Source organism: Canis lupus, chromosome 28 (genome assembly GCF_003254725.2).
Source record: "Canis lupus dingo isolate Sandy chromosome 28, ASM325472v2, whole genome shotgun sequence".
Classification (NCBI taxonomy): Eukaryota; Metazoa; Chordata; class Mammalia; order Carnivora; family Canidae; genus Canis; species Canis lupus.
Genome location: NC_064270.1, coordinates 35,090,234 through 35,102,788, shown reverse-complemented (window position 1 = coordinate 35,102,788; position 12,555 = coordinate 35,090,234). Strand labels below are relative to the sequence as shown.

The 12,555-nt window shown below is 38.4% G+C and overlaps 1 protein-coding gene across 8 annotated transcripts in view; it reads right to left on the bottom strand.

Moving 5' to 3' along the window:
• The window catches only part of EDRF1 (erythroid differentiation regulatory factor 1), a 43,552-nt gene that overhangs the window by 16,400 nt on the left and 14,597 nt on the right, over window positions 1–12,555 (bottom strand). For 6 of the 8 annotated variants that reach the window (XM_049103334.1, XM_049103335.1, XM_049103331.1 and 3 more), the window contains 7 exons: window positions 10,587–10,856; window positions 8,116–8,187; window positions 7,691–7,841; window positions 5,294–5,482; window positions 4,743–4,943; window positions 3,109–3,327; window positions 1,145–1,368 (listed from right to left, as the gene is read on the bottom strand). In XM_049103334.1, the coding sequence (XP_048959291.1) occupies window positions 1,145–1,368; window positions 3,109–3,327; window positions 4,743–4,943; window positions 5,294–5,482; window positions 7,691–7,841; window positions 8,116–8,187; window positions 10,587–10,856 (1,326 nt within the window). The remainder of the gene's footprint in view (window positions 1–1,144; window positions 1,369–3,108; window positions 3,328–4,742; window positions 4,944–5,293; window positions 5,483–7,690; window positions 7,842–8,115; window positions 8,188–10,586; window positions 10,857–12,555) is intronic. The other 2 variants (XM_025467591.3, XM_025467593.3) reach the window with 1 other exon arrangement.

Genomic DNA, 12,555 nt, shown 5'->3' with positions numbered 1-12,555 from the left:
ATTCATGAAGATGCACTTCCGTTTATTTTTCCTTTCTAAATGAAAATTTGTTTATATAACTAGTAAGATAGAAAAAAATTGATGACCCTAAGGATAAAAAATTGCTGGATCTGAGTGTAAAAAGCAGCAATCTCTTCCATGTTCTACCACCTGCAGCCTGAAGGGCATAGCCATTTTATTTAAGCAAATAAAATCACATTCAATTCCATCACCCAGCAATAATTTCTACATTTCTTATCTGTATCTATCTACATTTTTTTTTCTGTGTATCTGTGAATTTAATAAAAGAAAATCTCTAACAAGGTCACTTTTATTTTAAAATTTCCCATGCCATGGGGCACCAAGTGGTTCAGTTGGAGAAGCGTAAGACTTTTGGTTTCAGCTCAAGTCATGATCTCAGGGTCGTGAGACTGAGCCCCGTGTTGGGCTCTGTATGTCAACTCCCTTCCCCTCTGTCCCTCCCTGTACCCCCCTCCCCAGTATTTGCCTTTTCTTCCTACTGGGACAGTTTATTTTCAGTGATTATCTTATTTTGTTTTATTTACTTGTTCTTTAAGTACCACGCCCAACGTGGGGCTCGAACTCACAATCCCAAGACCAAGAGTCATGTGTTCTACCAACTGAACCAGCCAGGTGCCCCCGTCTTCAATGATTCTTTATATATGAAGGGTTTATCAACCTCTGATCTGTCCTAGGTTATAAATATTTTCACTAGATTGGGGTTTGCTTTTTGATTTTGCTTTCTGTTGTGCATTTGAAAATTGTTATTTTTACACATTTAAATGTATCCGTCATTTACTGTGATTCCTGCCTAATTGTGTCATGCTGGAAAGTCCTGTCCCGTCTCATCACATGAAGCTCCTCTTCCACTTTCTGCACTTTCTGTTATCCTTCTCCACGTCAGCCTTTAATCCACCTGATGTCTTCTCTGCTTATGCCAACATGATTAAGTGAAGTCATCTTTTCAATATGCCACCTTCGATACTAAATTCTTAGCATCCTTCGGTCAGACAATAAGTGTTTTGTCTGTCTCCTCTGCCATCACCACAGTTCTAATTAGTTTTAAAATATTTTCATGGTGCAGTAGCAAAGATAAATGACAATGAGGTATAAATGGATGAGGTTCAACATGCAAGCATGTTACCTTATTATAATACAAGCCTTCTTCTGGGGAGAATTCCCGCTTAAATTCGTCCCCAGCACCACAGTGTGCCTGTGCACAAATCCTCATGAGTCTCCCCGTGTTACACAACAGAAGGGCAGCATTTGTGGCATCATCAATTGACTCAAAGTTGTGAATTCCTTTTTCAAAACATGAAAAGCTTTTTTTCCACAACTGTTGTTCTGCAGTAGATACACTTTTGCTCACTTCACAAAAAAAAAAAAAAAAAAGAAAATCACATGTAAGCAGACATCATTGTCAACTCCGTGTGTCCTGGAATGGATGAGAGGAGGGGGACAGGGACAGGATGGCTAAGGAACCGGCTACATGGAGCCATCGCAGTGACCTGCTCTCATCACACTCCCCTCAAATTTATGATGAGGCCCTAACCCCAATGTGACGGTATTTGAAGATAGGGCCTTTAAAGAGGTAATTAAAGTTAGCCGAGATCCTAAGATGGGGCCCTGATCCCACATGACTGGTGTTCTTCTAAGAGAAACAGATACCAGGAATATGCACAGAGAGAAAACCAGGTTAAGGACAACACGGCAAGAAGACAGCCATCTGCAAGCCACAGAGAGAGGCTTCAGGAAAACACAACCTTGCTGGCACTTGATCCTGGGCTTCCAACTTCCAACTTGTGAGAAATACCATTTCTGCTGTTTAAGCCAACCTATCTGTGATACTCTTTATGGCAGCCTGAGCAGACTCACGTAATACCCTCTTTCACTATGAACTGACTGATATGAAAACAAGCAAAAACATGAGCAAAGCCCTATTTTATAAAGATTCAAAACATCTTGTCCCATGGATTCGTAAAAGGTATGATCTGTGTTGTATCTAATTCTCCTAGGTTTCTACCACTTTGCAGCTCCTTCACGGACTTCCTCCTCCAGAGGCACCTTAAAAGCCCAGGTTCTTATTTCTCAACTAAAAAAAATATACACACACACACATATATAATAAGGAAACACGTTAAAAAGCATGATCTTTGTGTCCCCAAGCACAGTTCATAGATGACCAGGAACACACACACTTCAACTTACCTGCTGTCCCCCTTTCTACCACAGCTCTTTTCCTTCCTCAGGCTGGGTGGTCTTTACATTTGTAGCATTCTCATAGATTCAATCATCTCCTCCCCACATCATCTGAGGGTTGCCCGGCCTATGTCTTGCTAACCCAAACAGCTCTAAATACAGGTTTCTAGTCAACAACTGAGCTAGACCTTCCACTCACATGTCCACACAGATCTCAAACTTGACACAGGCCCAAATCACAAAAGACCACCGGCTGCTACTCTTACCATCCCCTGGACCCTGCATGTCTAGTCCTTCTCAATCTTTCCTGTATCTGCCTATTGATACCATATATCACATACCAATCTACAGAAACCACACCTTTTCCCCCCAAACCCTCTAAAAACCTCACATCAGTAAATGTCTCCTTTCCCCCTCTTTCCTCCTCTTCTACTTTACTGCATCTGTGCTTATAGCATTTTTCAAAGATCTGTATTTCTTACTTTAAGACTTTTTATTTTTAAGTAATCTCTATACCCAACATGGGGCTCAAACTCACAACCCTGAGATCAGGAGTCACCCGCTCTACTGAGCCAGCCCAGCTCCCCAAAGATCTGTAATTCTATCTCTTCCTGACATGAAAGAGAACTATGTTTTAGTCAATGACATACCCAGGAAATAGCCTAGCACAGGGTGGCTGTGCATTTCACTTCTGAACTGATCAGATGAAGAAGGAAGGACAACAAAATGATGAATCTCAAAGAGAAGTGTTTTTTCCTGTTTTTATTTCTCAAGAACTTAATAAAAGATTCTTCAACAGAGCAGTCCTTTCTACATAAAGTGCCACAATTTCTTTTGCTCAGATCATAAAACCAGCACGATTTTCTGACAGAAGTGGCAATGAAGAGAATACTCCAAAGAGATACTCACCCACTCTCTCGCTCTGCAGTGCAGCAGCCTGATTCATGTAAAACACGCCCATCTCATTTCTAATGTTACCCATTCTCTTCAACACTTGTACATAGTGTTCTGGGTTCTGGCTTTTTAAGTCACTGAATTGCAAGATTTCATTAGCAGCTTCATAACATTTACAACTAACTGAAAGCTGACTCTCTAAGTCTGTAGACAAATCAGTTGCCCACGCAAATCCTTGAAAGAAAAAACAGGAAACATTACCGTGAGTTCTGAGAACCCTTATTCTCCTTAGTATCCATATAATCTCATATTTTTAAGACAGTAAAATAAATCCAAAATGGTATGAACCTACTAAGATTCAATCAATACAACTAAAATTTTAAGTTTCACAGTAAAGATCCTTTAATTTAGAAAACTGTATTTTCTTGGACTATTACTGTTTGAAAAAGAAAAGAAAAGAAATATTTTCCTGACTAAAAATACCAAATAATTTCCACGAGCTGGATTTTATCAAGTACACTTGCTGATAGGTGCAGACTTAAAGTTGTTCAGTGACACAAGGTAAAACTTTTTTTTTTTTAATGGAAATAGTTCTTAAAATAAAGCTCTAATTGCTACTAGAGGCTACTTACGTATGTTATGGTTTGCGTATCAGTTTACCTCACTGAAGCTGCTGCTATCTAAGCTCTCAGAGACTTAAACATGGCATCATCTAGTAGAACTGGAATAAACTTAGGTACAGGGCCCAAATTCAAGGGGAAAAAAGGGAGCACTCCTGCTGATAACACAGGCATATGTGAGAGAATGTCTCTCTCACAAGGAAGTGATTTAAAGGAAATGAATTTGATGAAAGCAGTAAAAACAGTGAAGATTTTCTCACTGAGTATCTGAAAATAAAATGATCATTTGAGAAACTCAGAAGAAGAGAAGGTGAAGAAAGAGGGCAAAAGTGAGGAAATACTCCATTCCTCCCCAATGTACTTCTCTAGATGGTAAGAGAGATGGATGGATATCAAATAACATCAATGCTTTAAAAGCAAAATACGACAATGCCATGATATGTTACAAAGATGATTTTGTAGCTCATTTACTGCCCTGACTGTAGTGAGCTTATGACTGTACTAAGTATAAAGCCGCTGTGGATGATTTCTCCTATTTTCTAGTTTTAAAATCTGACAACTCCAAAACAAAGTAAAATATCCAGTAAGACAGTCAGCTATGAACTAAGTTTTAAAAAATGATCTCTGGATCTGAGCCCCCCAGAAACTCTTCAGAAGGTAATTCATTCCCTTTACCAACTGTTACTCTTTTTCAAAAGAAAATCATGGCTTGGTTTGCTGATTACAAAATCACCTAGGAAAATCTCATGAAAAGACAAAAAAAAGTACAAAGCCAACACAACTCTAAGAGAGCTTATTTTACCTTTAGTCTAGTTGTATAATTAGTAATTTAAAAATATTTCAAAACCATTTTACATACAAATACATGAGAGATCATGCTCAATTTTAAAATTAAGAAATCAAGGGAATATAACACACTGCAATATCAAAACACTAACATTTCTGCCACTTTCCTGGACATACTCCAATAAACATACACTGGATGGAATAATCCCAATGTGAATTGAACGCTGTGTCTCACTGGCATACCTTGACAACTGGACTCTCTGTGGAGGCTGTGTAATATCTCCTGATCTTCTTTTGTTTGATAATTAAACTCTTCAAGATGTGCTGCTCTGTTGTTTGCATTCTGGGCCAGCATTAGTTGGATGTCACCACAGAGTGTCAAATATTGAGACAGAAACAGTAGCACTTCAGAAAGCATGTTGGTGCAGAGACAGCAATAAGTATCTAGGTAGAATGGACGGGAAAGACAAAAACACTAGTGTATTAAAAATTAATGGATACAGTGAATATTCAGAAAATTTGTTACCAGTTGAAAGCTATGTACCACTGTATCTATTCTAAGTTCATGTTATGTCAGATACCCTATATGGCTTCACATATTTCAAAAGGAAGAGATAACCACTCAGAACAGAAAATAAAATACTAAGTAACACATTCAAGACTAGAAAAAAATTATTTCAAAATTAAATTTTACAACAGCAGTAGGAGTAAAATTTCACTGTGATTCTGGTGCCTTTACTACTCCCCTCCTAATGTCCCCTCCCAATTAAGTGTATTAATTTACAATGACTTACCATGGCTCTGCAAGGCTAATTTAATGTATCGTAATGCTCTTCCGTATTTCTGAAGACTCATTGCAGCATCAGACAAAACATAATAGGCCTTTGATGACTTGAGAATCAGCTGGAGTTTCATTTTATGTTGCCAAGAACCAGGGATCATTCCAGATTGACTGGAATAATTACCCTTCTGAAGGGAGCCCACTGACATTGCGGGGGGGAGGGGGGGCAGGAGAAAAAGCACATTTTATTTGAATGTAAGTCTCACTATAAGAAAATAATTTGTTTCTTGATAGAAACAGTCCAGGCTTAGGTACTACAGCTACAACAAGACAAGTAAATACTGTGCTTTACTACTTTATAACAGAGTAAAATGGCAGTGTTTCAACAGACCCTCATAGGGATTTCTGAAGGCCCCCTGCTGCCTTTAACACCATTGTTCTCTTTTAGGGTCACTGACATAACTGAACCCATGACTGGCATGTCCTTTCTCCAGCTGTGTGTCAATCTGCCAGAAAATTTACCTTCCTAAAATAAGCTTGAATTATGGTGAAACCCCTGTTCTAGAACACTGAAATGACTCCACACTACTTGTTAAATCCTGCCTAGGCATCTTAGCCCACTTGCTATGTGACATTTTTGTCTTCCTCCCCCAGTATTCCACCCATACTGCCCATTAGCCAAAGTCAAGTTACTGCTTGTTGCCCATAGAGATGCCTATTTTTTCCATCTCCCCTAGTGGACGGTTTCCTCCACCAGGAACACTATCTAAAGTCCAGACTACTGGGATCCCTGGGTGGCGCAGTGGTTTAGCGCCTGCCTTTGGCCCGGGGCGTGATCCTGGAGACCCGGGATCGAATCCCACGTCGGGCTCCCGGTGCATGGAGCCTGCTTCTCCCTCTGCCTGTGTCTCTGCCTCTCTCTCTCTCTATCATAAATAAATAAAAAAATTTAAAAAAAAAAAAAGTCCAGACTACTACTACCTTCTTCATCTAATAAATGATCCCTTTTGTGCCAAGCACTGTGCTAAGCACCAGAAACTATGACATGAAGTTCTAAGTTCTCCATCCTTGGAAAAATCTCACAATAGAGGCAGAGACAGGCTGCTAACACAAACCACTGGAAAATCTATTAAGTGCAACTACATAGGTAACAACAAAATGCTATAGGAGTCCCCCCTCCCCAGTCTTTCCACCTCAAGATTTCTCATTTTCTGATCAGTGACAGCATGAATCTTTCAAAGCAATGAAAGGTACTTACAATCTTTATTAGGTTTTAACTGTGCATGTATTTTTTTCCTCTGCTATTGTATGCATTTTTTGTGTGTGAGGCATCGTGAGAACACCAGAAATGAATTAGACACAACTTTTGCTCACAACTGTATTGGTGTGTGTGCATAAGACCATTCAACACAGCTAACTGTGACATAAGGCAGGCTTCAGTAAGTGCTCAAGGACTAAGTAGTAAGGGGATCAATTCTGACTAGAGATGGAGCAAGCATAAATCTCTTGAATATCAGCAGGATTTTCAACAGCTGAGTTGGGGATGAAGGAAGAGAAAAGGCATTAAAAAAATACCATAAAAAAGGCAGAGATGTCTCAAGTCCTGGTTCCCCTCACTGTATAAAGGCTCAAGCCTGGCACATAGGAAACTACATAAAATGCTAGGGCAATAAATTTCCTCCCCCCACATACAACTTATGTTCATGAAAAGAAAAAAGTCAGGAAAGGTCTTTCAAGCATACAGGTTTTCAAAGCATTTTTTTAAAAACTGGTTTTTAAAAACTCCACATGTTCTTCATGAAGTGATTTCCTGAGGGACATATCAGACAATTTATAAGTGACCTTTCTAGCTTACTCAAGGACCACTCGGTAACAAAAGCCAACAACCCTATGGTGCTTATTATGTGCACTGTTCTAAGCACTTCACACACATATTAATTCATTTAATCCATATAAGAAACTTTAAAGTAAGTACTATTGTCTCCATTTTGAGAGAGAGAGAGAAAAAAAACAAAAAACAAAAAAACACAAGGCTCAGAAAAGTGGAACTTGCCCTAGCAAAGCCAAGATCTGAAGCTAGGCAGTTTGGTTCCAAAATCCGCTCTTAAACACTCCACTGCTTTTACTGAAGCAGTAATTTCTTACGAGAACCCTACTGAGCTGAAGGCATTAGCTCCTCACTCCAGGAAACTGGAAGAAGCGGAATTTATTAGGAATAGCTATAAAGGGTCAAAATTATTCTTTGTTTTATATTTTGAATGAAACTGTATTTTCCGCTACTTTCCATTCACAGGATATCCTTATCCTGAATTCCTTTCAATGAATGCCTTAATTGACGTGTCTGCTGTTGATAAAGGACTAGTATACTATTCTATAGAAAAGTCCCTATTTGCACATCAATTCAACTTACTTTTGTCCAAAAACAAGGCCATCTGCTTTTCCAGACCCTCAGGACCCCCTCTTGTGGATTCATCTTCATATTTTAATGGGATTGGAGTGTTGGGGTCAGCTGCAGGAAGGTCGCTTTCTTTTTTAATGCTGCTATCCACAGATTTTAACCCCTTTAAAAAAGGAGAAACATTTACTATACACACAACTGAAGGTCAACTAGAAACTAAATGTAAGGCGCTGAACATATTTAGGAGAATTTAAATTTTGAAAACAGACTTGAAAGGACTACATTTTACTTGAAAGGGAAAAAGTAATTTTCACTTTCTGCTTAAAAAGAAAAGAGCAGAGTATCATTCAGAGTAACGTTCAGACACCGATAAACAAGAGCTATGTGCATACCAAGTACAAGTTTACTGAAACGACGAAGGCGAAATTAAGACATACCTCCAGAACATAGCTAAGCACAAGTCTACAGCGCTCCTCTGTGTCATGGCAGACTGGAAATGTGCAACTGGGCTTTAGAAACAAACATTTAAAATGATTAATATGCTGCCCACATGACAAATTCCACAGCTCTCAGCTCCCAAGAATTACCAAAATTCTACACATCAATAATTTCAAAATTTGCTTGTGTATTCAGTTTCAGGAGGTAACAGGCACTAAGATAAATGTACTGCTTTAATTGCAGATAAAATTGCCATAAGCATCAACAAAAACCTTGCCTAATAAAAAGATCTTCCAAAGTATATGTTACTTGAAATTCTTAAATTTTAAAAATAATTTTATTATGGCAAGAAAAAAGCAAAAATGTGAGTAATGCTTTAGGTAAATGTATATCTAATCTAATGGGTGAGTTTAATCCCTAATTAGCACTGATACTTGGTAACACACAGTTAACAGTATCATCAATTTAGCACTACGTTAATTATCACCAATGGTCTCATTGTACAAATTATATGCTTAATTATGAGCAGAACCAGTAAACCTACATCTACTAAGTGATCTTATGTGTAAGGGCCTCTGTGAGGCATTTCATTTTCGGTGAATCCTGCAAGGCCGAGGACTCTTCCCATTTTGCATCAATCATAGATGTTAAGGAACCTGTCCATGGACACAGTCATTGAGCTGGAAATGAGATGCTGAAGCCATGCTGACTATACTTTCAGAAGTACATGTATTAGGTGAAGCTAACTAAAGACCAGTTTATATGAATACTAAGACTGCATTATTTTAGTGCTTTAGATATTAATAAAAGTGCTGTTATCTGTAAAGAAAAAAAAAACAAACCCACAACAAAACTATAAACTAACATACTACTATACTATGTCTTTGTCATCTACTTGCCCCATAAATCTAGGGCCTTGTGTTACGATGCCTGAATACACAGAAGTTTTGCCATCAGTAATTTTGTTTATAATCAGAAAAAATTTTTAAAAAATTCCACTGTGGGTTTCAAGCTGAAAGTGCACTAAAACTCAGATGAACAGTTAAGAACTTTTCCTGTAGTCATTTAAAATATTTCCCAAGTACACATTAAACTTTCTACACATGGGAGATTAAAGAATGTCCATACATTAAGGGAACTTCTGTTTCCGTGAAGGGAAAAAACACAAACTTCAGATACATATTATGATCTCCATGAAGGAGATGAAAACATAGCATCCTTTGGCTAGAGTGATCAGGGAAGATCTTTGGAAGGAGGGACATTTCCATTAAGACACAAGGCTTAAAAAAGGCAGCCATGAAAACTGAGACGGGCCAAGCAGAAGCAACAGCAGATGCCTCCTCAAGATGGGCATGATCTTGATGAGCCTGAGGCAGGAAAAAAGGCAAGTGGCTCTGGTAAATGAGAGGGGAAAGTGAAGGAAGAGTCAAAAAGACAGGTAATGTTTAAGGGTGACAGAGAGGTGTCCTCTAAAAACCTATCTGGATATAAGGTCTCTGTCTGAAAGTTAAACCCCGAGCTTACGTTAAGAGATTATCTGTATATGTGACTGTATTTCAGTGCTGGGAACAGTCAGAGTCTTTTAAGGCTGATTTAGATCTGTTCACAGACAGGTAGGACTGGAAAGTAATTAGGATTTAGGGAACTGAAATTTAGTTCTACTTTCTGGAAAAAGACCAATGGTAGGATAGTCAATGCAATCCATGTCAACAGAACTTAAAGGGTAGGAAGTTGTTAGAGTCTATCTGACCTTGACAAGACCAGAGATAGGACTAATCTAGCTGATATGGCCCAGTCACTGCAATAGCACTGGGATAAGGTACTGGCTTCCCCACAAATGGATCAACAAGCCACCCCATTTTCTATGCTTATTCTATGTTCACCAAGCAATCTACACGTTCAGTATCCCAGCAACCTATCAACTGAGAATGAATATCCTGGTGAAGAGACAGGATTATACACTGGTCACTGCAAAAGAAAATCACATAAAAATTAATATATTGATGTATGGTTTATATGTTGTCTACCATTGGCTTGCACATGGGATCAGCTACCCTAGGGTAATTATAAAACAGGTTTTAGTATTCATAAATCTAATGATTACTAGGCCCTGGACTATGAAGAATCATTACTAAATGTTTTTTTTTTTTTTTTTTTTTTTTTTTGAGAGACAGAGAGAGAGAGAGAGAGAGAGAGAGAGAGAGAAAGCGAGCACATGTGCAAGAGCACACACAACCAGGAGGGGCAGAGGAAGAGGGAGAGAGAATCTGAAGCCGACTCTGAGCTGAGCATGGAGCCTGACACAGGATTTGATCTCAGGACCCTGAAATTATGACCTGAACTGAAACCGAGAATTGTATGCTTAACCAAATGTGCCATCCAGGTACCCTAGTAATGCCATCTTTTGAGAGGCTAGTTGTATTCAATTAATAACTGTTTTTCCACTTATAAAACTTGAAAACAATTTTACCATGCTTACTCGGATTTGATGAATGGATTTGTATTTTTCTGGAACCGACAATTCTCCAACAGACTTAATAATAGCTACTGCTTTGTTATCATCCGAGGGATCAGAACTGGTGCTATAGGATCCATTTTCATCGCTGTCTGGCATCTCTTCCTCCTCTTCACTGTAACTTTCATCAGAATTCTCATTTAAAGGAGATTCTGAACTTTCTTCTTTTTTAGGTTCATCTAATTGAAAAAGTTCTGAAAGCATGTAATTGGCTGAAGCAATAATCTTATAAAAAAAAAAGAAATACATGTGATTGTCATCAAAACTGAGCATTCTAAAGTGGCATGAATTTTACTAATGTACTAACAAATTTTAGGAGGTCTTCAAAGAGGCTATTTCCACACTGTTACACAAAGAACAAATCAAAGTTCTCAATGCTCTGAAGGCTCTCCATAAAATCTTCATGGGTTGATATACTTATTTCCTGTAATTATTCCATCTCCAGCCCTCTGTCTTTAAAAAAAGGTGGCAACTGGAGACAAAAGTTTTCAGAGTGTCATAACTAAAATATTAGCAAGATAACACTCCATATTAGCTGAGAATCCAGAATTTCTCTTTAATAAGGGTCTAATAAGCAACTAATATTTATTGCATGTTCTTTGGTTCCAGGGGGGAAAAGCCCCACCAGCTTCACGAAGGAAAAGTCTACCCCGGCATCTCTTAAAATGAGCATTTACGTACCATCATTATTTACTCTACTCTATTATCTGTTATTTATTCTTTTTTTTAAATTAATTATTTATTTATGATAATCACACAGAGAGAGAGAGAGAGAGAGAGAGAGGCAGAGACACAGGCAGAGGGAGAAGCAGGCTCCATGCACCGGGAGCCCGACGTGGGATTTGATCCCGGGTCTCCAGGATCGCGCCCTGGGCCAAAGGCAGGCGCCAAACCGCTGCACCACCCAGGGATCCCTATCTGTTATTTATTCTTGATCACAAACATTCCATAGTTTTAACACCTTTTCCTAACTTTCACATAAACTATTCAGTTTTTGCTAAACACCACGATCTCAATCATCAAGTTTTTCTGTCTCCAAAATAAACTTATATATCCAACTGGATATGGCTACAATTAAAATTAACTTGGATCTTTAAAAAAACGTTGCATATGCTACATGCCTTTCCTAATATAAACAGGATTTTACACCAAAAAGTGGATGTCAGACTCAAACAACTGAGGGTAAGAGTGGTAAAGTCGTGCAGCATGTGACTAGAAGATTATTTTAAGAGATGCTTTTATGTACTGAAGGGTACAGAGCGTGAACCTTATTTATACAACAAAGTGTTAACATCCATTTGTGTAAATGGATCTTTAAAAAAATATTGTAAAATACTTTTCCACCTTTTAGAAGCGTTAAAGGAAAAAAACAGCAGCACTGTTAAAATTACATGAGTTCTAAAATGAGAGAATAGTGTTATCCAAAAGAAATGTAGTGTCAGCCAGCCACATAGGAAATTCTGAATTTCTTGTGGCTAAATTATAAAAAGTCTGGTGAAATTAATTTTAATAAATTGGTTCAGTAACACAAAATATTATCATTTCAACATGCAATGTGTACACACAACCTTCAAATTTTTTTTTAAAAGATTTATTTATTCACGATAGACAGAGAGAGAGAGAGAGAGAGGCAGAGACACAGGCAGAGGGAGAAGCAGGCTCCATGCTGGGAGCCCGACGCGGGACTCGATCCTGGGACTCCAGGATCGCGCCCTGGGCCAAAGGCAGGCGCCAAACCGCCGTGCCACCCAGGGATCCCCCAACCTTCAAAATTTAATGTGTAGTTTACATTTAAAGCAATTTCAATTCAGATTAAGTACATTTTTTTTTCATGGATTAAGCACATTTTAAGTGCTCGATAGCCACATGTGGTTATCAGTTACCATAACAAATAGGGCATGAATTAAATGGCTTTAAAGTCTAG